General features: G+C 42.4%; 1 protein-coding gene across 13 annotated transcripts in view; it reads left to right on the top strand.

Annotated features, from left to right (window-relative positions):
* The window catches only part of CUX1 (cut like homeobox 1), a 268,818-nt gene that overhangs the window by 95,271 nt on the left and 146,354 nt on the right, over positions 1-27,193 (top strand). For all 13 annotated transcript variants that reach the window (XM_080563165.1, XM_080563174.1, XM_080563173.1 and 10 more), the window contains exons 3-4: positions 11,182-11,229; positions 24,980-25,058. In XM_080563165.1, the coding sequence (XP_080419291.1) occupies positions 11,182-11,229; positions 24,980-25,058 (127 nt within the window). The remainder of the gene's footprint in view (positions 1-11,181; positions 11,230-24,979; positions 25,059-27,193) is intronic.

Raw genomic sequence — 27,193 nt, 5'->3', positions numbered from 1 at the left:
TGAAGCAAGGCTACAGTAAATACAGTTGTGCCTATAAGCTAAACTGTCATTTATGATATTATTTTGTTATGCTTTTCCTGGGAGAGCCCAGGGCTGTGATTACCAGTTCTGTGTTGGTATGAACAGGTCCCCAAAACAGTCAGAGATTGTTGTTCTGTTTCTCATTCAGTTCTCTGATGTTGCACTTTGACAGTGTTATCTATTGGTTTGCTTTTTGGAAGGTTGTCATTCACTTTTTTTCACTGTGTATTTTTTGTGCATGTGTATATTTTTCTGTATAACACTTCAAAGGAAATTGTTTAATAAAGCAGTTTCTAAGTACATGTTTCTCCACATGGCTTCTCACTTGAGCTTGTCTAGATGATACCGTCTCCTCTGTCTGTCATACTCTCATAATATTCCATCCTGCATACAAAACTTAATATTTACTTCCAGTCTTTCAGCCAATATACCCAGGTTTTGCTCCTTGGTTTAAGGAACTGTAGTCTTAGCCATTTTGAGCTCTCAGTGGCACTTAAAGTCCCTTTTGAGGCGTGTTAGGAACATTTACCTTAAAGCCATTTGAACTTGTTGTATCTTTTGTTTACAATGCACAGAGCAACTTTTGGATCCAGCTAAAAGAAGGTTTCAGTACTTTATCACATACTGTTCTTTTTACTTATTAGTTTAACCTTTGTGTAAAATTAACACGTATAAAAGATGGTCATTGCAAGAAGTTAAAATACAATATTTTTCTGGATTTAAGGATTGTTGCAAGCATTGTTGGAATTCCTTTGTAAGTCCCTGTGTACATCAGTCAGTCAGTTTTGACCTCCCCTACGTTTTTTTGAGTGCAAATTTCACTTCATTTACCAGTTTGTGCTAGACTTCTCGTGACACTTGGTGGTAATTGATATTTCAGGTAAGCTGTAATGGAAGACATCTGCTGTCTGGTGAGGTGCATGTCTCCAGTAGTAGTAGTGTAAATGAAAATGTGAACTTCACAGCATCTCATTGTGGTTCACTCATGTATATAGATGTTTTTCTGAGAAGCACAAGTTGTTAACAAAGTTAAGTTTTACTGAAGTGTATCTTAATTCCAGTATTTTTGTACTTAGTTTTTACAGTCTTGTAAAGAGTGGGAAAATGCTTTTGAGAAAAGTATTTGACAGTTTGTCTAATTTAGCAGTATTACAGATCAAGGAAGTTTGCCACTAGGATAGGAATAAGGTAAAAAGTTTGAAGCTTAGGTTAAAATGATTGTAGATAACTCAATCTGCAGTTGCCATATATAGTCATACAAGAAAAAGTCTGCACAAATCCTCCAGACGTTTATGGACTTCTCTGATTCATCTGTCAGAGCCAAACAGCTCCAGCCAAGAGATAGGGAATTTGTTAAACTGCATTAAGTTCCTAAATTGCTGTAGCCCAAAGGAGCAATTCTGCCTTTTTAAGGGGGAAGAGTAGGAGGGAGTAGGCTGGGAGGATAGTGCATTATGAAGTCTACTTTTGGTAAGAGGTTCAAGAAGATGAGTAACATTCTAGAGCTCTTGAGGAAAGAAAAAAAAAAAAGCTACACAAAAAAACTTGAATTAATTTCCGTTGCTATCATCAAAAGCTGTCTTTCTAAATTTAGCAGTCTCCTATAGACGCTCAGCTTATGCTAGCAACAGTGAAACTATTTTTCCTTAAGTGCAATTTGTCACCTCCCCCTTCTAAGTTAGTAGAAGATAAGCTTGTATTAATTCTGTTGATTTATTATTACACAAGTATGTCTCATTTTAATCTGCTATTGAGTTCATTGTGATTCAGCACTAGGCTTGCATGCGTTCAGTAATGGAAAAAAAGTGCACAGGAATGGCAGACTGAGCTTGCTCTGTCTCTGTCTTTCTGACTCTTTTTTTTTTTTTTTTTTAATTTTCTTTCTGGTCTTTTTATCCCCCCAGTATGCTGGAATGGTTCACAGTTCAGCATATGAATTTGGGAATTGGTCCCAGCTGAGACTATATATTATGGTTGTGAGGAGATGCTGTTGTTCCAAAGTGCTTTATGTGTTTTTTTTTTATTTCTTAAGTTCAACTAACAGGCAGTAAACATACTGAATAAGCCTGTAGTGAGATTTTACTTTCTCCCATCTTGATGATTCATTTATATCTACTGTGCACTACCGAAGCATAGGCATTATAGGCAGTGTGTTTCAGCAGGAATTTTGCTGAGAAGCATACTGGTAGCAAAAGTTTGTTTTCTCTGAATTGCTTCGTTTATGGGAGCAACATGAAAAGATCTGTGTTTTTTTTTTTTTTTTGATTTAGGTCAGGAGGATGACAGTTATATTAATTTTGAGGTGTTTGTTCCAGATGTGGTAAATTAGACGTAATAAATACTTTGGGCCCATAGACAGTGCTTTTGAGGTTGTCATTTTTTTTCTTTGAATTTCTCATTTTTGTGGGGCTCTGAAGTTATGACTTCAGCTGTATTTGAAAGTGCTGCCTGCTAAAGGCATGGTAGCCTGTGAGCAGCAGCAGCAGGCAACTGGCCAGTGGCTGCCTGAGTAGAAGAGGTCACAAAGAACACAAAGACAATGAGGATGATGCTTGTGGGAGTTTTAGCAAATATAGGACGTGGATTTGCAGGACAGCTGGCTTTTCACTCTGACCCTCATGAAACAACTTGTTTTCTATAGGAGCAACTGGCTGTTGAATAAAATGGTCAGAATCAAGATTAAGCAAGCAAATCTTATAAACAGATTATTAGGGGATTGCTTAGTATTGGATTTTCTTGCATTGGAATCATAGAAGAAGGCTGACTGTAATGATATAAATCAGTAAATATACCTGTGTTCTTACACGCAGGTATGTCAGAGTACGATTAATAACGCGGTCTGTGCGCAGCTAGGTTTTTAACATGTATTTGAAAGATAAGCAGAGAAAAAGGCTTGCGGTATCTGATGTCCCACAGCCTGCTCCCTAGTTCACATGTAGTCAGTAAGGATCTGTGAGGATAAAATCTGATTCCTTATTTTAATATTTAGCACAGAATTACTCTTCTTTCAAACTTAACCTGGCTCTAAAGCAAGATACTTGTAATTTGGAAATCTTTCCAATCTACCTGGTAGCAGGTTTGGAACATTTTTTTAGTAACCTCACTTTCCCTAAATAGGAAGCACATGTTGAAATGCCTCGTTTCTCAATGGCCCTACCTCTCTTCTCCGTGAGACCGAGGAGAAACCCCAGGCTGGTGAGCGCAGCGCTGCCACGCAGCACCCAGGTCTCTGGTTTCTTGCTGCCAGAAGGCGCGACTGAGCGCTCAGGTAGGGTGCGCACTGATTCAGACACAGCTCTGCTTGTGGTGGAGGGAATAGGGAAAATTGCAGGTGCAATTATGGTTTCACATTAAATATTCGTCTTTTTACATTCACCATGTGAAGCATTAGTCCGTGTTTGAACTGGTGTTGTTAATTGGACCACAGTACTTAGATGCCTTTTCTGCAGACTCATGGCCCATGTCATTAGCTTCTCATTAGACACGTTAATTTTTTAAGACTCATAATAATTACCTTTTTTCAGAAGTTCCCCATTTTACACTGAAGAGAAACCTCTGTTCTGCAGGCTGTAATTCTGAATAATCAGGGCAGCATTGTGAACTCTTCGGCTATAGACTTTCAAAGTGGAAATGAGACTGCTGGAGTGGATGGAGAAGGATTTAATACAGGATGTGCTCTGGGAGGAGCGTTAAGGATGTTTTTTACAGGAAGCCTCAGCTGCAAAGGAAGAGAGCTTGTGGAATGATGTGTAGGTTTGGAGGGACAGAGTGGTTGTGATTAAGATTGGGCAAACGCAGGTGAGGCTTCTTATAGGGATGCACACAAAGTAGTCAGTTGGCTTGCGGTTTTATTAGATAGGCGTACACAGCTAAAAAAAAATAATCTGCAGGCACTTAGCAAAGCTCGGTACCAAGTAATTATCTTCTGCATATGCAGAGATACTGGCCTGAGCCCTAAGAACGGAGGCTCCTGGGTTTCGCTGACACGTGGTTATCCTGCCGGCAGGAGCAGCGCGCTTCAAAGATTCTGAAATATTTATTTGGCTAATCAAATTGTGTTTCATTACGCACAATAAGTAGTTCTGCTGACCTGGGTTGGTAGGGACATGTGGTTATTCCCATGACAAGGGTCTGGCAGGGTATGTTTGGTATTGCCTGCAACCTTCAGCAGGGACTATGGGGCTTAACAAGAAAGCAGGACAAACTGTTAGCAGGAGGAAAATCCTCCTGGGGCTATTAGCCAATATGCAGCTTTCTAACTTCGTAAGTTTGTTAAAAATGGTGGTGGATTTTCTGCACTTATTGGTGACCTATGAAATAAGCCATCCATTTTTTTCTCTACTGTAATTTTAGTGATCAGGCTTTCATTTGCTTAGAATTAGCTCTTTCCAGAGCTCTTCTACCTCAATCATTTTTGTTTGAATGATTTTTTTTTGTTTCCTAGCAACTCCAGTTTTTAAGTTCTGAATTGTTTCTGTTCAATGTCTTTTCTAGCCAATGTTAACTTACTGGTTTATAAATGACGGCAAGGTTTCAACATGATTCTGAAATGCATAGTTCTCTACATTCGTTTGTAAAGTTAGTCTAAAAAATCTTTTTTACATTATATATAGCATATGTGTGTGTATATATACATAGACACATATATATGGGTGCAACAGCTCTTCTTTTGCACAGTTGATTCTTTAAACAGTTGTGAAGGTAACCAGTCTGTTTATACGTTGCTGCATAGGCACAGAGTAAACTTGTTAGCTTTATGTTTATTTTAGCTTGGAAGAAGCCATAAGAAGATTCCATTAAGATTTGCTCAAGTGAGTAGTGCCATTGAAAGCACCGTGCCAGTCCCAGACCAGAGGAAGCGCGGCGAGTAGACACCTTCACAGATGCTTCATTTTTCTCGTGCCTGGGAAGAGCAGGCTTTGACTCCTCGCCAGCGAAAGGGACCACAGGAGCAGCCCCAAAATGCTTGCTCGCCTTGGGTTATTAGGGCCCATGTGGCCTGCAGAGTTTGGTGGGAATGAGGGTATTTCCACAAATAGTCTGAGACTTCTCTGTATGTCAGCTGTCGAGGCTCGCTTCTTTCGGGGATTGTCATGTGGCAGAGGTCTGAGGTGGTTAAATAGCAAAGATTCTCTCTCTTTTCAGGGAGTCTCTTTCAGTTTTAATTCTGCAGACTGGTTATGCCCTGCTTCATAACCTTTCTGAAGTGCGAGCTTCTCCCCCTGAATTACAATGCGTGTGTTTTTGCTTAATTTTCTACTTTCAGCTAGAAGCCTGCTCTCACTAAATCAGCCTTTCGCAAATGGAATATTTTTTCACTTCTTGCTGGGTGGGTCCATACACTGAAAAATAGGTCAAGAACAGTAATCTAAATCTACTGCTAATAAATAATTAAAGCTAATGGAATTTGCACAAGATCTGTGAGCTAAAATATTTCAGAATACTGTGGTGTACATTTGGCTACTGTAAATCAGGATTTTTTATTTATCTCTGTGCTCGGTTGAAACACATCTATAAATGTAACTTCAAATAATTTTTTTTTGTACAGGGAAAATACTGGCATGTTAGTATATTAAAATAACTGAAAAGTCATAGAAAATTGATAACATCGTGATTCATTCTTTAATGATCAGATTTCAAGTAAATACTTTAGCAGCCTTAAGCAATAAGAGGTTTTATATCTCATTAAATCACAGTGTAAATTGAGCAATAAATTGTTTGCTCATATGATTTAATTTGCCTTATATTTTAGGAATTAAGTAAGTCATCTAAGCTACTGCATCATACCTGTTTGGACAACTGTCTGGGTCTTCGGTTTCATACCTTTCAGAGCAAAGCTAAGTGGAGCCTGCTGAAACTAATTACAGATAACAACTTCTGTGTTTCCCTTAGTACACCTCCAAACGTGTGCCCAGGATCTCTGAAGAAGAAATCATAAATTCGGTATTGCTTCATAATTGTGGGTGCAAAGAAATAAATATTTAACCGTGGGTAGGTGAGCATCTGCCTGAACGATCGCAGCTTGTGCACCAGTTTGCCCATAGCAGGGCGAAGCTTATGCACACGTTGGCTCTCTCTAATTAACCAGCAAAACTGATTGCTAGTAATTATAGTTAACTTGCTGATTCCTGTGTTTCACAGTGACAAGTTGTCCTGTAACTATGTTACGACCAAACAGCTCAGAAGTGGATGCCAAGGTTCTTCCCAAATCCTTCCTGCTTGGCGGCTTTTTACCTCTCCCCCTTTCAGCTCCATTTACACAAGAGCGATGCTCAGCGACGTTTCTGAGATGATTGCTGCGTGGACAAAGTGTAGGGAACCCTGCCTGCAAGGGTACCCTGATAAACACCCCCCAGGCTCCAGAAATGAGTATGAGTTGAGCCAGCACGCTGCTCGGTGGAAGAGGGGCTCCAGCCGGCTGGCAGGTTGGGACTTGAGAGCTCCTTGCGGGGCCGTGCCCGTCCTTCTTTACGTGCGGACTGAGCTGACAAATAAATACCTTCCCACACAGCAAATCCGTCCCGGTTCTGTTCTGGGTGCTGGAGATTGTTTCTTTCTCCGCAGGCTCTCACACGAACGCGGAGCCTCGCCAGTCTGAGCGCGGGGCCGCTCGTCAGTTCCTCTGTACGTGTGGGCTAACGAGGGAGGAAACGCGGAAGGGCAGGGTGGCAGGAAAGCCGGAGCATCTCGCCGGTGATAAGGCGGCTCAGAAATAGATAGTGACAGCTGAACTAATGATGTCACCGATGCTGATACAAGTGGGCTGCTTCTCATTATGATTCCTCTGCCAGACACAGTGACATTCGCCAGCCATTGCGTGTCTCAAGTAGACAATATATAGAACAAATCATAGGAAGGGTGGCACAGGAGGGATAGGAAAGAACATTTGCCCATTTTTTTGGTTTGTTTTATTTTACACGAGTGCAATACTTCTGCAGGTGATAAAGGTGTACAGGTCAAGCTTAACTCGCTGGACCACTTTATCAACCCAGGGTTGTAGGTCTCTCGCTGTGACATTTAGAGATAAGCATTTGGGAAGTAAATGAGATCGAGCAGTCGGAGAGGAGATCGGGAGGTGCTGTACAGCTTTAGACCTCAACTGAATTACCAGTACAGCATTGGTAGCCTGACCAGTGATATGTCCTTTGTACTGCACGCAGTGTATTAAGATAGAGATAGATAAATAATGTAATTTACTTGTCAGAAAGATGCATTTGTCGCCCAGCTTTTTACCATGGATTTATTCTTGGCTTATTTTCCATAGAGTTATTTTTAATGTGAATGGAAAGGGAGTTAAAAATTATTTGGATTCAGATTTCATTGTGTAGCCATTTGATCAAAATATAAACTAGTTGTTTATACTCCTGTAAAGAGGAAAATGCTATATTAGCTTTCAGCTATCAGATTTGATTCAGATAATGATACAGCATCCTAATTCATAGTCTCTACTTCAGCTATTGAGTTTGTCTGTGATAGAGCCTTTTTCAGAAAACTGCTCCATTCCGATAAATCATCCACAGAAAGACGGAGCACGTTTAGATGGCATGGAAAAATAGGCTAATAATGTGATTTTATAGGAGTGCTCGAATATTTCAATGCATTTGTGCTGATAAATTGTCATTTGTTTTAATGTTCAATTGCATGTACTCTTTTTAGCTGTTCTGCTTGATCGCAGTGATTTGCTAGCTGTATGCGAGTGCAGGAGTTGGTTGCTTTTCCTGTTTTGATCAAAACCCAGGCAGTAAAGGCCACCACACTTTAAACAGATAATAAATCATATGGTGTCCTTGCTAACCAACGCTACAGATTCCCCCGGGTCCAAACCGAATGTCCTTCTTTCTGTTCAGTTCAGTGCAGAGAAGGTAAAATTCTATTTGATGTTAATACAGGCTTTTGAGACAAAGTCTGATGAGGAATTTTTCCGAACTGCCAAAAATAAATCTCACCGGCAGAGTTTTAGCTGGTGACTTGAGGCTCATGTAATCCTGACTTCTGTGTGTTTATTTTCACTTCCTTTTTGTTGTGAACTGTCGAAAGTTTTGATGCTGGTTAGCCAAGGAAGGAATTAAAGAAGTAGCCTAAAAGCACTTTCGGGGGGGAGGAAGGGGGAGGAGAGGGAGACAGCCAAAACCGGTGTGAGGAAGGGGTGTATTCCTTTTGTTGCGCTGCCTGCCATTTACCCACTTACCTGCATGGCATGTTTGGTTGCATTTAAAACACTGGAGCAAATTCCTTCTGGTTACTTCCCTTAGCCTGTCTGCTCTGGGCAGATAATGGAAAGGGGATGCTCTCTCTGCATTGTTCAGCTGCAGCAGATCTCAAAGTTATGGCTAAGATTTCAAGTTGTCAAAGCATTTTGCGCTGTTAAAGTGTGCTGTACCGATCAGCGTGTCCCACCACTGCCCCGGATTGATTACTGCTGTACAAACGATTGCTTGCCTGTGAGACTGAAACACTTCGAGCTGCCTTCTCCTCTGTCACCAAATATTTTTAAAACAGTTTTACCAACAACAGAAGCTGCTGCCTACATTTTCCATAGCATAAGCCGTTTCCCCATTATGCCTACGTTTCCAAGCATAATGTTTTGCCATTATGGCATGAATTTTGCTCAGTAATGTTTTGATTGCTGGGATGAGCCTTTAGCATCCTGAATTTGCTAAATGAAGGATGTTTGGGAATCAGATTTTGTACTCAATGGCTTTTCCCCCCTTTTATCAGCTTGACCAGCTGTTTCTTTGGCTTTGGGATGCTCCTCATATTTCCCCTCCTTTTCCTGCTCCTCTCTCTCTTCTGTCCTCCATAGCCAACGAACAGCAACATCACTCGTTATCAGAAGTGAATAGGAAGGCAAAGTCCGGACATGGTTTATGATCATGAAATAAAAAGTTCTGCACGTTCAGAAGTTAGTGCACGTCAGATACAAGATACACGGTTCGATAGCAGGCTCTGCTAGGGCTCACCATGCACGCAGAGGAGCAATGCTTACATCTTCCGCCTCCACAACCAGCCGTGGTTTGTTTTCCTGAATGTCACTGCGGCGCTGTGTCGTCTGCAAAAGTATCTTGGGTGATTTCTGGTGCTTAGGCAGTGGGGATAATGTTTGATGCTTACGAGCTGTGCAAGCACGAGGCTTGGGGCTGGTGTTGAATTAGATCTCCTATATTTCTGCTTTCAGCTTTGACATCAGTTTGCTGGCTGGCGCCAAACCAGTCAGTAAATTCAGAGGCGATACCAGGAACCAGGAGCCTTAAAACCCGATGATTTCCTATGAACTGAGATTTTTATTTCATGAAATGTTGCTTTGCTTGAATGGTGTAATTTTCCCTGATTTTATGAAGTTTAAAAGAATGCCAGTGTCCTGATTGTAAGTCTTAGGTCTCAGTTTACAATTTCACTGTGCATTAAAACCTGGCACGCCAGATTTTGGCCCTGAATGTAGGCATTTATTTTGCCATTGATGGTTATTGTTTTTTTCTTCAATGTCATCATCATCGCGTTACGAGGAAAATAAGCTATAAAACATGCAAAGCCTTCTGGGCTCCCAGCGTAGTCAGGAAGTGGGAAAAGCTGCTCAACCTGCCAGCTTGCTTTGGTAGAGGCGTAATTTATTGACAGTCATGGTACACAAGGACAGTATCTACCCTTTTTCTGTCCAAAAATAGACGACAGAAAAGATCAGGAAACGTTTAGTTGACTTGGTCTAAGAAGAGCAGCGTTGTTTGGCTTGGTACGGAAGCATGAGCTTATAAAGCTGTGACATTACCCTCATCGTGGTGGGGATTAGCTGTATGGTATGCAGTAACCATGGAAGAAGTGTAATTTGGCTGATCATTTGTCTTTGATAGCTCCATTGGCATTTGGCCCCCTGAGCCATTTCTCAGGGAGAACTCCCGATTCTCCAACTCCCTCTGTGACCTGTCATTTAAATGACAAAACCCACTTCTCTCAAAAGCCTTCTTTTCCTTCAGCAAAACAGATTAAACCCAGGGCTGAGGGTATTTTGGTGTGTGGTTTAATGCCCAATCTGTTGCGAGACGCGGGACGTAAAAGTACGCGTTACTGCATTAGAAGAGAGAACTTCCCAACTTTCTGTGCTGACCCTCTTTTCTGAAATGCCCAAGGCTTCAATGGGCACTTTTAATACAGAGAGAAAATACTTCAAAGATGTCTTTATGACCCTATTCCATGAGCTTCAGTCTAGCTATGGGACTGTGGGAAGCAAGGAAGGTTTCACGGCCATGTCAGCAGCTCGTGACTGCCCCGGTTGTGTTGCTGGGGCGTCACGGGGCTGGGCTGGAGGCCCCTGCTCTCACCTGGCCCTCAGCAGCTCCTCAGCTCCGGGCAGCTGGGCCTACGAAACCCTCCAAGGCTGGGAAATCCAGCCCCATCTGGGTTTTGTAAGTCCCAGCTGGGAATTAGTAAGTAAATTAGGCCTACGTTGGTTTAAAAGCAGAGCCACTGAGAATTTTATAAAAGATAGATGTATACCATTGTCCTAATTTATCTCGGTTGGTAAGTCAAACTATGCTATGAACTATGAGGGTGGTTCAGTGGACAGTATTTTAATGAATTTTGTAGTGTGAAGTGTGCTGTAATTCTGGAAAAAGAAATTTTGAGTTATACAGAAACCAACAAACAATGCTCCCATCTTCAGTATGGCTATCTCCAGTTCCTCAGTGACTGAAGTCATAGCACTCTTCAGAAAATAAATAATTTTGTCTTTTTACAAAATGACAAAACTCTTAGCTGGACTGATGGTCCAGAGTCATCTTCCTTCAAGCCTGGCTTCCATTTGTGGAAATTTCTTCAGCATAAGTTCAGAGGTGTAGCTGCTGTTTGGGAAGATAGAGGCATTTACTTCTATCGTATTAGCGTTTCAGCTGAATTATGAGCTGAAGGTGTTTAGTGCTTACCTAACATCACTACAGTTTTCGGTTTTGTTAATTAATGCTGTTTGCAACAGGTACAGGTGTACATCAAACTGGAAATTCAGACTTGTTCAAAATGAATTCTGGATTTACATTTACTTTAATCAGAGCTCCCATAAGGTACAACGAAGTCTTACGGAGTACTTAAGATCTGAAAACAGGCTTGGGAAGAACTTGACGACGACACAGCCTTTCACACTTTCTGATGAAATATTTTGCTTCTGTCTTCTAGGACCTTCGCAAACAGGTAGCTCCATTACTGAAGAGTTTCCAAGGAGAGGTAAGAGCTTCTGCTTCTCTTGATGCTTTTGATCTTGCTTCATGTGAGTAGCGTGCCCGCAGTCTCTCAGCGTGGCCGGGTGGGGACCTGTGAGCAGGGAGCATTGATGGGGTTCAGCTTTTCTGCATTTGGCTGTGTGCTGGATGTATTTGTGATACGCTGCGTTTGTGCTGGACAAGCTCAGCTAGTCAAATCACTCTGCATTTGGCATACTTGAGCGTAAACTTTTGCTCTTGTTGTGACTCAGGTGGCACACAATAACTCGGTATGCCTCAGCGACTCGACAGTTCGAATGCTTAATGAATGCAATGTAATGTGTGTATACAAAAATATGAAGGATATTAAAATAGTTCTAGTGTAAACCTTTTCAGCTGTAAAAGACTGTATTTTAGAGGACTTGTTGGAAAGCCTTAAGTTAGCAGGTGTTTTTTGGAAAACCAACAGAAAGAGTTCAAAGCTCTGGTGCTGGCTCTTTATTTGGTTTGTCTTCACACTGCTCCACTGAGAAACATGTGATTAGAGTCATCGCAAGTTTAAAGGCCAACTGTTGTTATTTTTGAAGAAAAAATAACTTCTATAGGAAATGGCAGCTAGGCCAATTGCAGTATTGAGGACAGCACTGAGGGACTCACATCACATGAGCGAGGGCCGGCTGGGAGCTGTTGTACTGCCTCTAGGAAAAAGCCATGGATGAAATTTGCAAATTATTTTTCTCTTTATAAAGATTAGTTCCTGGGGGTAGGGTGGCGGGGTAGGTTTAGGTTTTAGCTTGCACTTTTACATTTCAGAGCCCTACTTTTAAGGTCAGCTGTGTTCCAGCAGCAAAACTTCTTAATTTCTCAGTCTGTAGTAAGTTGTGAGCTGATCCTGTACTGTTACAGTTCCCATCAGAGCACAGGGAAATTCAGGAGCATGTTTTCAGAAGTCTGCCCAGGGAGTTAAGTGCACAACTCCTATTATCTGTAATGAGGGTTGCATTTCTGATTACTTGTACTTCCTGCTAAACACATATCCCAAATAGACAATAATTTTTCATCTTAAAAGCAGTATGGTATTTTTTAGTTTACTATCCAATTTCCCACGTACTGCTAGAAATAAATAAATAAATAGGAGAACTTTGTCCTTGATATATCTAATAGCAATTTATGAGAACAAAGAATGACTTGTGTGAGTCCATTTGCCAATAGAAATTTACACTTTAAAATTGTTCCAAGTGAATTGCAGTGCTCTTAAAACCTTTCCACTTTAGTTTCAAGCTTGCAAAGCACTGACTGAAGTGTATGTATGCTTTCAGTACTGTTCTATAATGAAGGGAATGTCTGAAGATCAAGTAAGAAACATAAATCAAAATTTTGCTTAGTGAAGGAATATTATCCCATTAGATCTTGCCCATTGGAGACAGTTCACTATTACCTTGGTGTGGTTCATGCACACTCCTCTTGTACAGATCTGCTTCACTAATGTAAAAGTGAAGTTTATGTTGGTATAAATTCAATCTCATAAATTACAAGGGTAACATTTGTTGGTAGAAATCCCCTCTTAAGTGAAGCACGAATATGTCACAAGATTGTGCTGCTGAATCTCCTTAGGCAGTGATTCCAGTTTCTGTAGTCTAGACAGGGTTTTAGAAACCTAAAAGAACTGAATTAATTGTGATTGAGCACATAAATGCGGAACAGCTAACTGTCAGTTGTGGTATTTCATTATAGATTTAATTACTGTACCTTGTTTTGGAGACAAATAGGATAGAACAGAGTAGTTCAGTTGGAAGGGACCTTCAAAGTTCACTGAGTCCAACTGCCTGACCTCCTCAGTGCTAATCAAAAGTTAAAGCATATTTTTGAGGGCATTGTCCAAATGTCTTTTGAACTGACAGGCATGGGGCATCAGCCACCTCTCTAGGAAGCCCACTCCAGTGTCTGTCCACCCTCACAGCAAAGAAATGTTTCCTAATGTCTATTCTGAACCTCCCCTGCCTTTCCCATATCAGAATCAAAATACTAAGGGCATCAGTAATAATACTAAGAATGCTAAGAAATCAGAATACTGAGAATATTAGCCTGTTCTGTTGAGTTATAATTTATTGTTCAGTGTATAGATTTGGCCTCTGTTTATTGTTAAGACTGGCTTTCTGAAAGGTCATGAGATGAATGCTCCAGGTAGGTCAACAACAAATTGCCTTCGGTGTATATAGGATTTTCTCCATTCCAAACCCGCTGGAGTTGCCTCGTCTTACTCTCCCAAGATGGCTCTGCAAGCCATGTAGCTGGGGCAGGTCTTGGTGTCACAGCACAAGTGCTCTAGGACATCTGCAGGGAGGAAGAAATTGAAACGGGGAGTGATCTGCTGGTAAGAGGTTCCCTGCTTCTGCTACAGACACTTCACAAGTTGCAGCCCCAGTGAAGCATACAAAAAAACAATGACAACAACAAAACCATAAGTAATTCAGATAAAGAGAGGTGAAAGGAAAAGTAGTGAGAATAGATACCTTCTGCTGGAGAGGAAGTGTCCTGGAGCAGCAGGTAAAGAATATTCTTGGAGTGCTCTGGTTCACGCCCCTGTAGGCGTTGTGGATGTTCCTATTGAACTTCAGGGCACCACCTTCTCATCATCTTTTTCTTGTACAGAAGCTAGGAAAATACGTTCGTGTATGACACAGCTTCTCCATCAACCATGTGGTCTCCACTGCATTTTTGCCCCTCGCTTCTATCTCCACCCTGTACTGCTGTTGTTCCACCCTTTTCTTGCTCCCTACTGACAGAACTAAGTAGGTGTTTTGGCATGTCAGAGCAATATTAAGTTAGCATTCTGCCCCAGAAGGGAAGCAGGCCTGTGCAGATGCCACATGGGATGACTCCTTCCGTGGGCTCAGGGCACTAGGGAAGGCCAGACAAATCACAAGGTGCAGTTCCCTAACGAACAGAGGTATTTAGGTAGCTTTACATGGCTATCGCTGTCTTCCTGCCTACCTCTGTACTGCCTCCCCACCTCCTGCCTTCCCTCCACACTTCTGCTTATATGATCCCACGGAGAGCACAAAGTTTTCTTTTTTCCCCTCTTTTTTGCTGGCTTAGTTTTCTGCCAGGTTGGTCACTGACCCAGCTCGCTGAGGCTCCTGCTGGCCAGGGGAGAGGCCAGAAGAGCAAAGCCAAGGGCAGGAGGAGTGCAGCCGTGCCAGTGTAGGTTGACTTAAACTGTCCTTGAACTGTACCCTCAGCAAGCCCGACGTGACTTGGAGAGCGGTTAACTTAAGCTCGCATATTTAAATATCCTCCCAAGCATGCTTTATGGGACATCTGCTTGTAAACCTGTGGCTAGTTCACTTTTTAAAATAAATACACTGATCACTTTAGCCAGATTTTCTTCTCAGCTTGAACATGGATATTGATACCTCGTGCCCCACTCTGTAGAGTCCCTTTGTATAATATGCTCACAAGTAAAAAACAAAACAAACAAAAACCATAACATTCCATATTCCGTGGATATTTATCTCAATCAAAAGAAATTGCAAATGAAACTGTTCCACTTATCAAATCTGCAGTTTCCATTAGTTGTTGGAAATAACTTTTTTTTTGGTACAGATTGTTGGTGCTTTAAGTAAGTGTGGATTTTTTAGGATGACAGTTAAAGCATTATGAAATGAATTTTAACATGCTACAAATTTAAAAATGCATTCCTAGTGCAATGTGAAACCCTACTAATTTGTCATTGATAATTTCATTATAGTACTTTTTCCTTGTTTAGGATTTTAATGGAAATTGGATGCATTTTTTTTTCTTCTTTTTTAATCAATAGACTGTTGTGTCTGATAGAAAGCCGGTAACATTGTCCTTTTGATTTCTGTGGGTAGCTTTTCTAACTTTCCTGGAAGGTTTAAGGCATAGAGGGTATAAAAAGCTTATTGGGAGCAAGACGGTTAGAACTCACTAACTTGAGGTGTAAAATTCCTAACATTTCTGTCTTGAATCTCATTTTTTGTTTGCTTATCATTAACCCGAGGATGCATCTTATTAATGGTTTGCTCACAGTATGCTGGGCTAAATGCAGGACAGAATCAGAAAGGCTTAAGAGCTTTATCATTCAATCATAAAATCATTATTTATCATTTCCAAGTTGGCAAGCAACCACCTCAGTAAGCTGTGCTCAGACCCACTGGGTCATTGTGCATTACCACGTTTACGTGAGCCGTTGGATATTTGTATGGGAAATCTTAAAAATAAAACTTTATGTTCTTGGGCTATGTTAATTCACAGAGCTGAAGCTGTGGTATGGAAATCTAATGTCTGAATCCGTATTTGTGAAGTCATCAAATAGATATTTTAAGGCTGGGAAAGGATTTCCTGAGGTCATTAGCATTCTTTTCATGTGGCATAGCAGTACTGTCCAACAGTAATGCAGTAATCCCTCATTTGGAGAACCCTTTAAGGCACATACTCCGAAACAACACGCTATGCTTCGTTTCTGTGAAATCCATTTCTCATTTTCTTCTCACAAAGCAAGTACTTTTAAGAGTGCTCCCGTTCTGATGAGACCACTCTGGCTCCCCACTTAGCTGAATTGCTCTTTAAACTATTAATTTGGTCAGCAGAGTAATTTAATAATTTTCCATATGCAGGCAACAGAAGCTGAAAATCTGTTTGGTGTGCTGGAACTACTAATCATGCCTTTGAAGGAGGGCTTTAATAATGCGTGTGTGTGCCTGAAGAACTTTGGACACGCTTTCCTTCTGCATTTTGGAAGGAGTTATTCCTCAGCTGATACCCTGATACCCCCTCTCCCCCCTTTAATTTCCTTATGTTAAATTTACAAACCTAATTAATACAATTTCTTTCCTGTAGGTTCACTCCATGATGGCTCAATTAGAGTAGCAGTAGAACTGTGGTTCAATATTCAGGCCAGCTTCATAATTGAAAACACATTTTCTTCTCAAAAGCTGCAGCTGGTTTGGTTCTGCTCATGCAGAAAAGGATATAACCTTGCATAACATAGGAAATGAACGGTTGAGAGAGAAGCCAAATTCAATTTCAGTCAGATATTTTGAGGATAAGTCCATGATCTATGGAAGCAAGGGAATGAAAAGTGTGTGTATGTGGAAAGCAGCGTATTCAGCACTCTATTAATCACGGCTAGCCTGGGTGCTGTTGTGTGCTGTTGCGTTAGCGCTGATTCGAGTACAGAGGCTGGAGAGCAGCCAAGCACTCCAGAAGTTAACCTCTTAAAGACCCTGAGCTGCTTTCTGTTGAATAAATGTAATTTTGTGGTCAGAAATAAATGCTTGTGATGTAGCAGGAGCTTTGAAAACAACAGCGTGGCAAAGCTATTACAAATTGCTCTGTGTTGTGGAAGTCAACAGCATACATCAAAATTCAGAGCTCGCATCGAGCCGAGCCCGGCCCGGAGCCTCGCCACTCTTCAATGAAAGTCCCATTAAACCACTCCATGTAACAAAATGGAGTAAATCTGGTCTTTTTGGTGGGTAATTGTTATCTTTCAGCATCCACTCTGCAGGGCGGGGGTGGTAGGTAATTTCCTTTGTATAAGGGGAGCACGGGGGCTGTGCCTTCGTGTCAGTACTGTTGGGGAGGGCAGAGGCGTGCCCTCCTTGCTTTTTGGGGTATCAGCAGCTCAGCAGCATTTCATTTCTGTTTACACACGTGTGCAAATACTTATTTATTCTTATTTATTTATATTCGTCTGGCTTGATTGCAGTTTAAACAACAGGAAGGTGATTTAAATATACTTACTTGAGCATCTCAAAGGCAGATGCGCTCTTCCTGGTGAGCATGGAGGGTGCCTGCTGCCACAAGGGTCAGAAATCTCCCCAAGAGAAGAGACGTTTTAACTCCAGAGCAAGGGGCAGAACTGCAGAAACTCTCAAACTGCAGAAATTCAGCTATTGGGATAACAGATGAAGTCCCAAAGCTAAGGAATGCCAGCCAAACACATACCAGCACCAGGCACCTTTCCGAAGCTCTTGCAGGTTCATCTCCATCCTGTCTGGTGTGCAGGCAAGTCGTACAGAAACAGCCATCACTACTGGGGTAACTTTGGGGGGGGATCAACCCAAATCCTCTTATTTTTATGTAAGTGACAACGTGCTGAAATTCCTGTTGGCAGCTGGTGGGCTGTCTATATTAAGGCCCGCTATGCCGCTGCCACGCATTTGGGTGAAATGCTAACAGTGGTGGGAAACTATTTATGCAAAATTCAGATAGGCAGCACTGTTTCAGTTCGCAGTGTCAGAAGTATCTTCTCATCCTTAAAAAAAAAAAAGAAAAAAAGAGTTTGAAGCGTGCTGGAAGGAATGGGGATGGGAGCGCTGTGCAGGGCGCGGTATTCTGCTGAGTGTCATCATAATCCAGTCCCTGCTTCTCCAAATACAGAATTATTCCTGTATTTATTGCAGAATTACTACAAGGCTTAATACAGGCCAGTGTCTGTTTCTGCCTTGCTGTAATAAAGCAGCAGTGATTTGTAAGAGGGCAGCTCAGTATAAAATATGAGCAAAAGATTGCATTTTGGTATTTATGCGCAGGTAGATTTGCACAAAGGCAGTTAATGAGCTCGTGGCTGCAAGGATTCCTCTGCCCTATTTTTAAAAATACATGAAGAAAAGTTTGGATCATTTCGAGGGAGAAAAGCGATTGTGGGGTCCAGGCCACTGCTTATTGTAGAGGCAGGAAGAGAGGCTGATGGGCAGATGAAAGCAGCCAGTCGCTTTCCTGCTGGGAGGCTGGAGGTGAGGGGGGATGGCACAGGCTGTCACCGCTTTCTCTCCTTCCTGCCCTGTCCCCCTTTGCTGTGTCGTGTGCCGAGCTTGCCCGTGTGCTCCTCAGCGGCAGCTGTCCTCCATCCCACCCCGTGCTTGTGCACAACATTGAGAACCAAACACAGCAAGTTCTTCTCGGGTTAGCAGCGTGCAGCGAATAATTTGCTGATCCCTTTGCTAGAAAGGTGTTGTTTTTTTAAGGTGTGCAGGCTGTAAGGAAGCCGAAGTCCCCCGGTTGGAGGTTGTGTGGTGCTGGCGCCCCTTTCCCTCCCATTGCTCCCCAGCTGAGACCCAGACAAGAGCACAGCTCTGGTGCCCTCAGCAGCAGCTCAGTGTCCCCAGGGTGCCCTGGACACAGTTACTGTCCTCGGGGGACACGTCCCCTGGCGCTGCTGACTGCCAGCGCTGAAGGTGCTCGGTGTCCCCGGGGAGTGCAGCACACAGCTGGTAATTACGGCTGCTTTATTGCCTCGCCTTGGAAGAATTGAGCTTCTGTCACATTCACCTGCAAAGTGGCTTTTTTTCCCTCCTTGCTTCCTGACATGTTTGGCTTTTTTTCCAGCACTTTGACCCTCCTTTTGCCACCCACGTTTTGACAGTGTGGTTCCGTGCTGTACCAGCCCATGGCAGCACGGGGCTGCCGTAGGCAAGTGTCCTTGCCCCAGCCCGGGGTGCCCACCTCCTCCTTGTGCTGAGTCTAGCAAACGTACAGGATGAGTCAGTTCAGCTCGCCGACACGGTGGAAAATAAATTCTTTCTCTCCTTCGTTGCTTAGTTTTTCATCGAGTCAGTGAGCTGAATCATGCTACAACACTGTGATCGCTGGATCTGATGCAAGAGGAGCGGGAGCTGGTGGCCCGAGGCAGGAGGAGGGAGCCGGGCTGCTCCATTTGGTGCTTGCCCGAGAGATGGATGAGGAGCAGAGTGAGAGCATAAACTGAGAAACGCTGCTCAGAAACGCCCGGAGAAGTGTGGAGGAAGACATGCAGGTTACAGAAGGATCCAGGAGAGGTTCAGCAGTCGTAGCAGACCCACCACTGCAATGATCTGAAGGCAGGGTGGCAAATAGTAAAAGCTATTTAAACAAAGCTGTCATTCTGCTGTCAATGTCTTGAGGCACATGTTGGGCTGGGCTGTTTTACTGGGAAGGAAGATCAAAGACTGGAATAGCAGCAAGAAGCTGTCTTGTGAGAATGAGGGAGCTGAGCTTTCCTCAGGGGATGGCAGCGTTGTTTGTCTGGGAAAATCAGGATTTATCTGGGCACGAAAGGAAGAAAAGGTTTCAAGGGTTCAAGGTTGCAGCTGTTTCACAGTAGAGGGAAGTAGAATTGAAAAGTTGAAGGATTTCAGTCCCTCTTGAAGCTCTCTTGTTAACTTGAGGTTAAACCAACCAGCTGGCGAGGTGGCGTGCTCTTCCCTTGCTCTTCCCAGGTAGCGTAGCTGCGCGCGGCACCCGCAGCTTCGTTAAACAGATTGGAATTGTAGCCGCTGTAGGGCCTACTTTTGTTAAAGAATTTATAGCACAGCTAAAATACATACCATATGCTTTAAGCAGCTGCACAGGAATCATTTCTTTTTAATTTTGCTTCAAAAATTTTTTAATTGTAGCAGAGAAGAAAAATAAAATCATATTTTTAATTTTTCTTCTGTCAGCTGCAAAAACTCTAACCGGGCTCTATTTTTACTAATTTTCTGTGTAGATACCTGTTGGTATAAAGAAAGGGAAATCAAGCCAACTGCAGATATACACTGCATGCTCCCTAATACGCACGCAGTGTGTTGTAGAGCTGTTACAGTGCACCACCTTAGCAGCTGATGTACTGTTTTATGTGAGAGAGCAGCTAAGCTCTATTGTAATGGCTTAAAAGAAAGAATTATGTCATTGTGTAGCGCTAATAATGCTTGCTATATCCACCACTTGATTCCAAGGCAGCTATTCAAGAATATGGCTTAAAATAATGTTACGTTAATGAGTTGTTATCATGCTTTTCCCTTTGTTTAATATGGTTCTTACAATTCTTAATGGCACTTAGGTAACTCAAAGAAATTGAAGACAAATGAAAAAACTTGGCAATGCAAAACAATACAAGCAAAGATGTGTAGGGGAGCTCTGTGTGCAAAGGGGGCTGCGTGTCTCTCGTTAAGGCATCTATTTAGTTTAAAAATGGAACGGCAATATAAATTCCTGTTTAAATTGTTTATTTCTTCTTGGTAAGTTGGTTCCAGATTGGGTGCAGGACAGTACAAGTTAGTATCTTTCATGTTGAGGTTGTTAATGAGAGTGAGAATTGCAGCTGAAGAGCAATGATGATAAGTAGAAGAGTCAGGACTACAAAATCCATGTTTAGCACAGCTGCGTGAACGCTTGTGTTTGAGACTCGTGCTCTGTGTACAAGTTAATAGTGCTTCAAGGAAATCGCTAATTCTTAGGTAATACCATACCAACACCAAAAGCAACGTGACCCCTTCAGGGAGCAGTTGGCATGCTGAGCAGTCTAAAACCAGAAGAAAACCCCAGCAATGCAGAACGATGCAAATAGAAGGAACTCATCGCGGCCATGTGCTGGTCACCTTGTCTGCAAGCATGTTAAAATGCTGATACCCATCAGTTTGGAGAATCGAAGTGTCTATGCAGAACGCGTTGGCACCTGGCAGCTCCACCTTCCTTGCAGAGTTTGACCTGCCTGCTTCGCCTTCGCTCCGAACGCAACCGCTCAGCCTGCCTGGCTGCGGTGGCGGAGCAGGAACCGTGCAGCTTCTGCAGATCTGCCTGCTGAGTCCAGGTGATCTGTGGTGCAGTAGGCATCAGATTTTAATTAATGTTGAAATTTCTTGGCACACGAAGCATGACAGATTCCAAAATAAAGCCACGGGTTTTGCTTTCATCTTTTTGAATTTGTCTGTACGGAGCTAAAACAGAAGGAGTTAACGTTAATCTGAAACTGCATTTGGCATCTTCCCTGACATACGTGGCCAGATTTACGATGCGTACCTGAATGTGGAGACAAAACTGCTGATTGCATTGATGATGATTAGATTTTAGCCAGGTGTAGTAGACAGGAGACTGACCAAGCCCCCCTGAAATGGGCTGACCGTGCTACCAGAGCAGCATGGCAGCAGTGCTGGGCAGCCTGCTGCTGTTCTGCCAGTGCAAAATGGGAGCAGAGCAAGGAGCTCTTGGCACACCAGCTGGAGAGAGATGGTTTTGGAGGGGAAGGTGTCTTTCAGCCTCAGGGAGCAACCCGGTACTTAGGGCAACAACTCATGAAAGCACTTGACCTGGAAAAATAAGGTGGATGAAGGGAGGGCGGCTCTCAAACGAGCGTCTTGCTGCTCTGGTGAGATTGTGAAGATGAAGGGTGTGCGAAGGAGGGAGGATTCCTCGTGTCTCATTTCTGTTATCTCAGTGTAGCTCCAATGGTATTATCAAGACAAATAGTATGCCAAAACTTAAAAGTGAACATATGTTTATGGGGGTGGTGGGGAATACAGAGGTCACTGTTGTTTCTTTCTGGTAAGAGAAGACATAATGGGGCCTGGTTTAGATAAATTAAGATGTGGAGCTAAGCTCATGTCAAGACTACCCTAGTGTGATTATAAGTTGACTTCTTTCTGGGTCCCTCAAGTTTTTAGAGTCAAATAAAAATGTTCAGCAAGAGTTTTATAATATATTCACTGACTGTTTTAGTGTGATCTGATTGCAGCTGATCCTTGTTGGCTCCCGAACCAATTTTACTTTGAATTGAAAAATTTTCAGTGAACTCCCAAATGCTTATTTCCATGTCATTTCAGCGCTCTGTTTCCTTTGTCTCTGGACTTTATTTATATCTTGCTATTTTGATGACCTTCTCATCCCATATTTCCTTACACAGCTGGAAACTGGCATACTTAATTCTTTTTTATTCTAGTTAAAGTCATCATAGTGCTTTGGTTAAAACTATGTATTTTAAGATACAGAATAGCTGCAGAGCTCATTTTTAATAGAACTTTAAGCCAGGCAGCTTGATTTGATTTTTTTTTTTTTTTTTTTAACTACTTAAAAAAAATCTTTCTGCCTGGTGGGATTGTTTGGGGTTCTGGTTCTGAATTCTGGGAGAAAAAAAAAAGAAAGGTGTGAAAGTTCAGTGATTTACAAACTGCTGCCATCAGAGCATCTCTGATGTCCTTGGAATATGGTGTTTTCAATTCTGTTTTATACTTCAATCACAATATAACTGGCGAGTAGTGAATAAACCATACCTTTTGTAATATTTAGGGAGAACATAAGTACAAATGCCCTTTATTAAAATGTAAGAAGCTGTAATAGGAAAACAAATCCATTCAGTTATTTCACAGAAATAGAAATGCGTTTATTTTAAAAGCCTTGTTTTTCCTAGAAGGGGCAAATGAATTTTTCAAAATACAGTACAGAATGAGTTCTGTGATGCTAATCGTCTTTAATAATAGTAATTTAAATTTGGCTGTACTGTGCTGAGCAGCAGCGAGAGAAAATTGTACGTGGGAACGCTGAAGTCCAGAAGTCTAACATATGGTGTGCTTTGGCCTTCAAAGTCTGTCTTCATGTACCCATGAAATATCTCAACTGCAGAAGCCTTTCTGATGGCTGCCCCCTCCTTTCTCGCCCGCTCGCGAGCGGTGGCTGATACTCTCGAGCATGGTTTGCACTACCCGGTGCTTCTCCGGCTCTGGCAGTTTGTTCCACATTCTAATTTCAAATACTCTTTGTGTGAAAATGTTCCGAGTTACTTATGTTCTCGTTCCCTAATGAGCATCGGTCCATCTGTGATTGCCTGAATTCCGATTAATAAATGGGTTATTCACAACCATCAATCCCTCACTGTCCAGCACGTCGCATCACACGCCCGCCGAGATCCCGGCGCCTTCCCACAGCCTTTCTTGGTGCACTCTGACGGAGAGCACGGCCGGTGTGTTCTGGGACCTCGGGGCTGCTCTCCAGGTCCACATCGTTTTGGCCTATGCTGCTTGCTTGTCACCTCCCCAGTACTTTATTTTTAAATTTATAAGAATAGGTCATGGTTCAGTCATGGTACGCCTCAATTAAGTTGCCTAAATTAATCCAGATTTCGGGTGCTGTAAGTGAAGAAGGAATTTGGTTTGCTTCTCCTACTACAGCCTTGTCTCGTGCTGAAGTAACTCGTCTCTTCACAACCTCTCCCCATCTCTCTCCAGATTTTGGTGGGGCTGCCAAACGCTGTGCAGATGCCTTTGCCGTCCTTATTCTCCTCCTTGACCCCTCTCCTCAAGCCTTTCCTCGGTTTATACGTCGTGTGTTGTGCTTGTGTGTAATTTTACAATTGGCCTCGTACTTTAGCTTTCTGGCCTTGATCCCCTCCATGCCGCTCTCCACAGGCCACTTACGGCCACAAGACGGATCTGAAGCCACATGGAGGTGCTGCACGCTGCTCCTGTGCACTTCTCCGCACCCATCTCCTCGATGATTTTCATCCTCTGTTGCAGGCTTCTCCCCCCGGATCCTTCCCTTCCCAAGGCACTCCGGCAGCAGGCAAACAGCCGCGGCACCGGGCTGACCCAGCAGCGCCCTGCGCTTATCTCTCCTCCTCCCCGCGCCGTTTCCTTTCCCTGGCACCCTGTGCTTCCTGCGCCAGAGCTCCCCGCGAGCCAGTGCGGCAGGTCGGGCTGCAGCCTGCCTTCCAGCCCTGCTGCCCTCCCTCCTGTATAATAAAATATCAGATACTTTCCTGAAATGCAGATACAGTAAACTCTGTCCATTGTTCCTGCCTTATCTACCGAATCAATAAAGTGGTTAAAGAATTCAAGGACGTTTTTCAGACAGGACCTTCCTTTTTTAGTACATGTTGACGTACGCACCTTTAAATGGTTTCATAATATTAACTGCTTTTCAAATACACAGAAGAATTGATATCAGGCCTTTGTATCTGTAGTTCTTCAGATCCTTCCTTGCTTTTTATTAAAACATGGGAACGATAATCTGCATGCTTTTAGTTTCCTGATTTCGGTAAACTGCTGGAGAGCTCTGCCAGACTTTCCTGCTTCCCTTTCTGTCTCTTTCTGCTTTGGCGTAGTAATTCAATGGGCCAAGTCCTGGGTGGGTTTGTGTGGTTTTTGTCAATATTTAGTAATCGTAAATCCTCTGTTTTCCAGTACGTTAGGAAAATACTCTTGCCAAAAAAAAAAAAAAAAAGTTGCAGTGGAATAAGTATTTTATTCTCAGAGCTATAAAGCTGCCTTTCCTTTTAAAATGAAATTTTTAGAGGAAAATACAGATTTAGAGAAAATAATAGCTTGTGGGAGGCAGTATTTTCCCTCACCTGGGCAGGCAGCTTCTCAGATTAGTACTGTATGTATTAATACAAAATAAGAACAGAAACTAGTCAGAGCAGCCTGTCTCCAGCTCAGCAGCGCAAGGCAGCACAGCCTTCATGGTCTGTGCTTTAAGCTTTAGCAGAAAATGCATTTGCATGTAGAAGATTCAGAGATTTAGTATTAAGTATCAGAGGGTACCCAAAAGTACAGCTTTTCATCTTCTCACAGGCTTAGTGGAAATAAGAGGAAAATATGTTTCCTACAATAAAGGCAGAGCGTGATGTCCAAAGTACATGCGGTTCCCATTTGTTGTGTTAGATCTTAGTCAGGGGTAAAAGAAAAGTTTTTGAGAAGAATGCCTGTCTGCCAAGTGCCTGTTTTTTTTTTTTTTTTTTTTTAAGATTTAAAGTAACAAATGATAATAGGCAATAGTGTTCATAAAACTATCGATGCTTCCTGTTGCGCTGAAAAAGGACTTTAAATTACATTAAGTACAGACATACGAGAAATACTCTTATAAGGCTGCTTCTATAGGAGCTGTACACAGGAGGCTCAAGTTCCCTTTTTATGTATTAACTAGTTTTATATGAAATATTTTCATTTATTTTTATAGCTCTGACTACAGGAGTTGTACTGGAACAAATCTAAAGCCTTCTTTTCTCATCACCCCTTTAGATTGACGCATTGGGTAAAAGAAGCAAAGAAGCAGAGGCAGCCTTCTTGAATGTTTATAAGAGATTAATTGATGTTCCAGGTAAGCAAATCATTTATGTATTCCAAGAATCTCGTGGTTTATGTTTGTGTGAATGCTGCTTGGCATTTTTCTACCTTTGCTAAGTTAAATATGAGTAATGTTTTTATTCTGAAACCAATATTCTCTAATATTGTTTCTAATGGAAGAAACTATAACTAAGGCACGCTTCATGACTTCTTAAAACTGTTCATTGACTTTACATTTTAATGTTTGTATGAATCGATTAATATTAATACAGTATTGTGTGATTCTGAGTAATTCATTTATTAGAGAGTCTACTCTTTTTAACAAAATAGATACATCTTGAAACTTCATCAGGGTGAGGTGATGCTTGTACCCTGAAGGACAGAGAAAATTCCTCATACCTTTGAAGCAAAAAAAAAAAAAAAAAAAAGCCTTAACAGTTGCTTGCAAAGGCCAGTTGCTCTGCTCCTATTCATTTGTGAAGAGAAGAAACACTTTGGATACTGAAAAGTAAATCACTACCAAATTTCAATTCTGTTCAGCCTAAGCGTGATCATAAATTTTATGCAAAGGCTTTTCGTGTGTGTATTTTCACCTTTGCTTTATGTTTGTCAGCACAAGTTTCCATATCATTTCTTTTTGCATTCTTTGGGAGTTGATTTTTTTGCTTGTTTGTCTTCCCCAATGTTAGAGACATTGCTGTCTGTCAAAGATGAGAGGGAGTTATGAGTCCAGGTCCTCAGGTCTAAATCCTGCCTGGGCTGAGCTGTTGGCATATGGCAGAGTCTGTGTATGATTCTGTACTTTCATAAAATGTGGACATCATATATCTCTCTTATATGTGTTATATTCAATATACTTACCTCAAAGAGGTTTTGAGGTACAATTAATACATCTAAGGGCTTTTAAGTTCTCATTGCAAAGCACACACTGGTCTTTACCTTTTAAGGAACGTACTTCATGCACACTTCAAACCAGAATGATTTTTTTAATGTTTTGTTTACAGCTTAACTGGTTAAAAGGTCAGTGTTTTTCAGAAGCTAGTCAGCACTAATGTATATATTTTCCATACTTTTGCCCAGTGGCCAGTACCTGCTGTGCTACGTGTGGTGTACATGAAGCGATGCAGAGGCTTATGATGCTTGTCCTAGACCACAGTTGCCCCAGCAATGTTGATTTTTAGGTTATTTGGCTATGGCCTGGAGTTTTCATTGACTTGTTTCCTGCTCATGGTAACCATTCTTAGGTGAAAAGCTCCACTTGCACATCTGCCTGTGCCACAGGAGGTGGCTGACAGCTCAGAGCAGCTCCGGGCATCGGACGGCTCATGCCGAGGTGTGCAGCAGGGCACAGGGTGGGCTCCTACAGCTGTGCTTTATGCAGGAAACTCCTCCATGAAAGCACCCCTAGCAGGCCTGCAGCCTGCAAACCCACCATGCAGTGCTGCAGAGAAGAGCTGTAGCTCCTCCATCTCCATCTAAACCCACCCAGGATGCTTGTGTGTTTCCTGCCATAGCCTGGGAGGCGGGCCAATTTGATGTCTAGTGCTCTGAGAGAGGTAACGTCAAACCAGAACTGCGTGGGACTCTGTGGATGCTCTCATGCAGAGGCTTTTTTTCTGAAGCCTTGCGTCATGACAGGTGCTGGGATTTGAATAGCAGAGTCAAGAGTAAAGCCTGGTGGGGAAAGCAGGACATACATCCCATGTTGTAGGATCTGAGTTGTGAGAGGCGTCTGTAAGAGAATTTTCTCCTTTCCTTCAATTGCAAGAGCAAAATTTGCACCCCTTTGTCCACAGTCACAATCTCTCCCTTGTCCAGCCTTCCCCTGTGTGTGCCTTATGTTAAGTGTCAGAGAAATATTTCTTTGATATTCTGACTCCATGTAAAAATTTCAGCCTTGCTATGTTGTGAGTGCAATGGAGTCTGTGGGATTAGAAATATCTACAGGTCTTAGTCCCGCGTCAGGGCTGCAGGCCTCAGAGGCACACGAAGAGCATGCCAGTGCTGTTAAAAGCAAATTCCAGATTCTCCAGAAGTCCGGCCAGTCTCCCGTAGCTGTATGCAGGGTAGCCAGTACTCGCAGTTTACAACAAGGAACGTAACAGAAAGGAAAATCGCCATTAGGAATGGATCGCGCTGGTGCTCGTCACAGCGTGGCGGGGCTTGGCC

The sequence above is a fragment of the Anser brachyrhynchus genome, assembly GCF_964034855.1.
Source record: "Anser brachyrhynchus genome assembly, chromosome: 20".
NCBI lineage: Eukaryota > Metazoa > Chordata > Aves > Anseriformes > Anatidae > Anser > Anser brachyrhynchus.
This window is presented reverse-complemented; position numbering and strand designations above follow the sequence as displayed.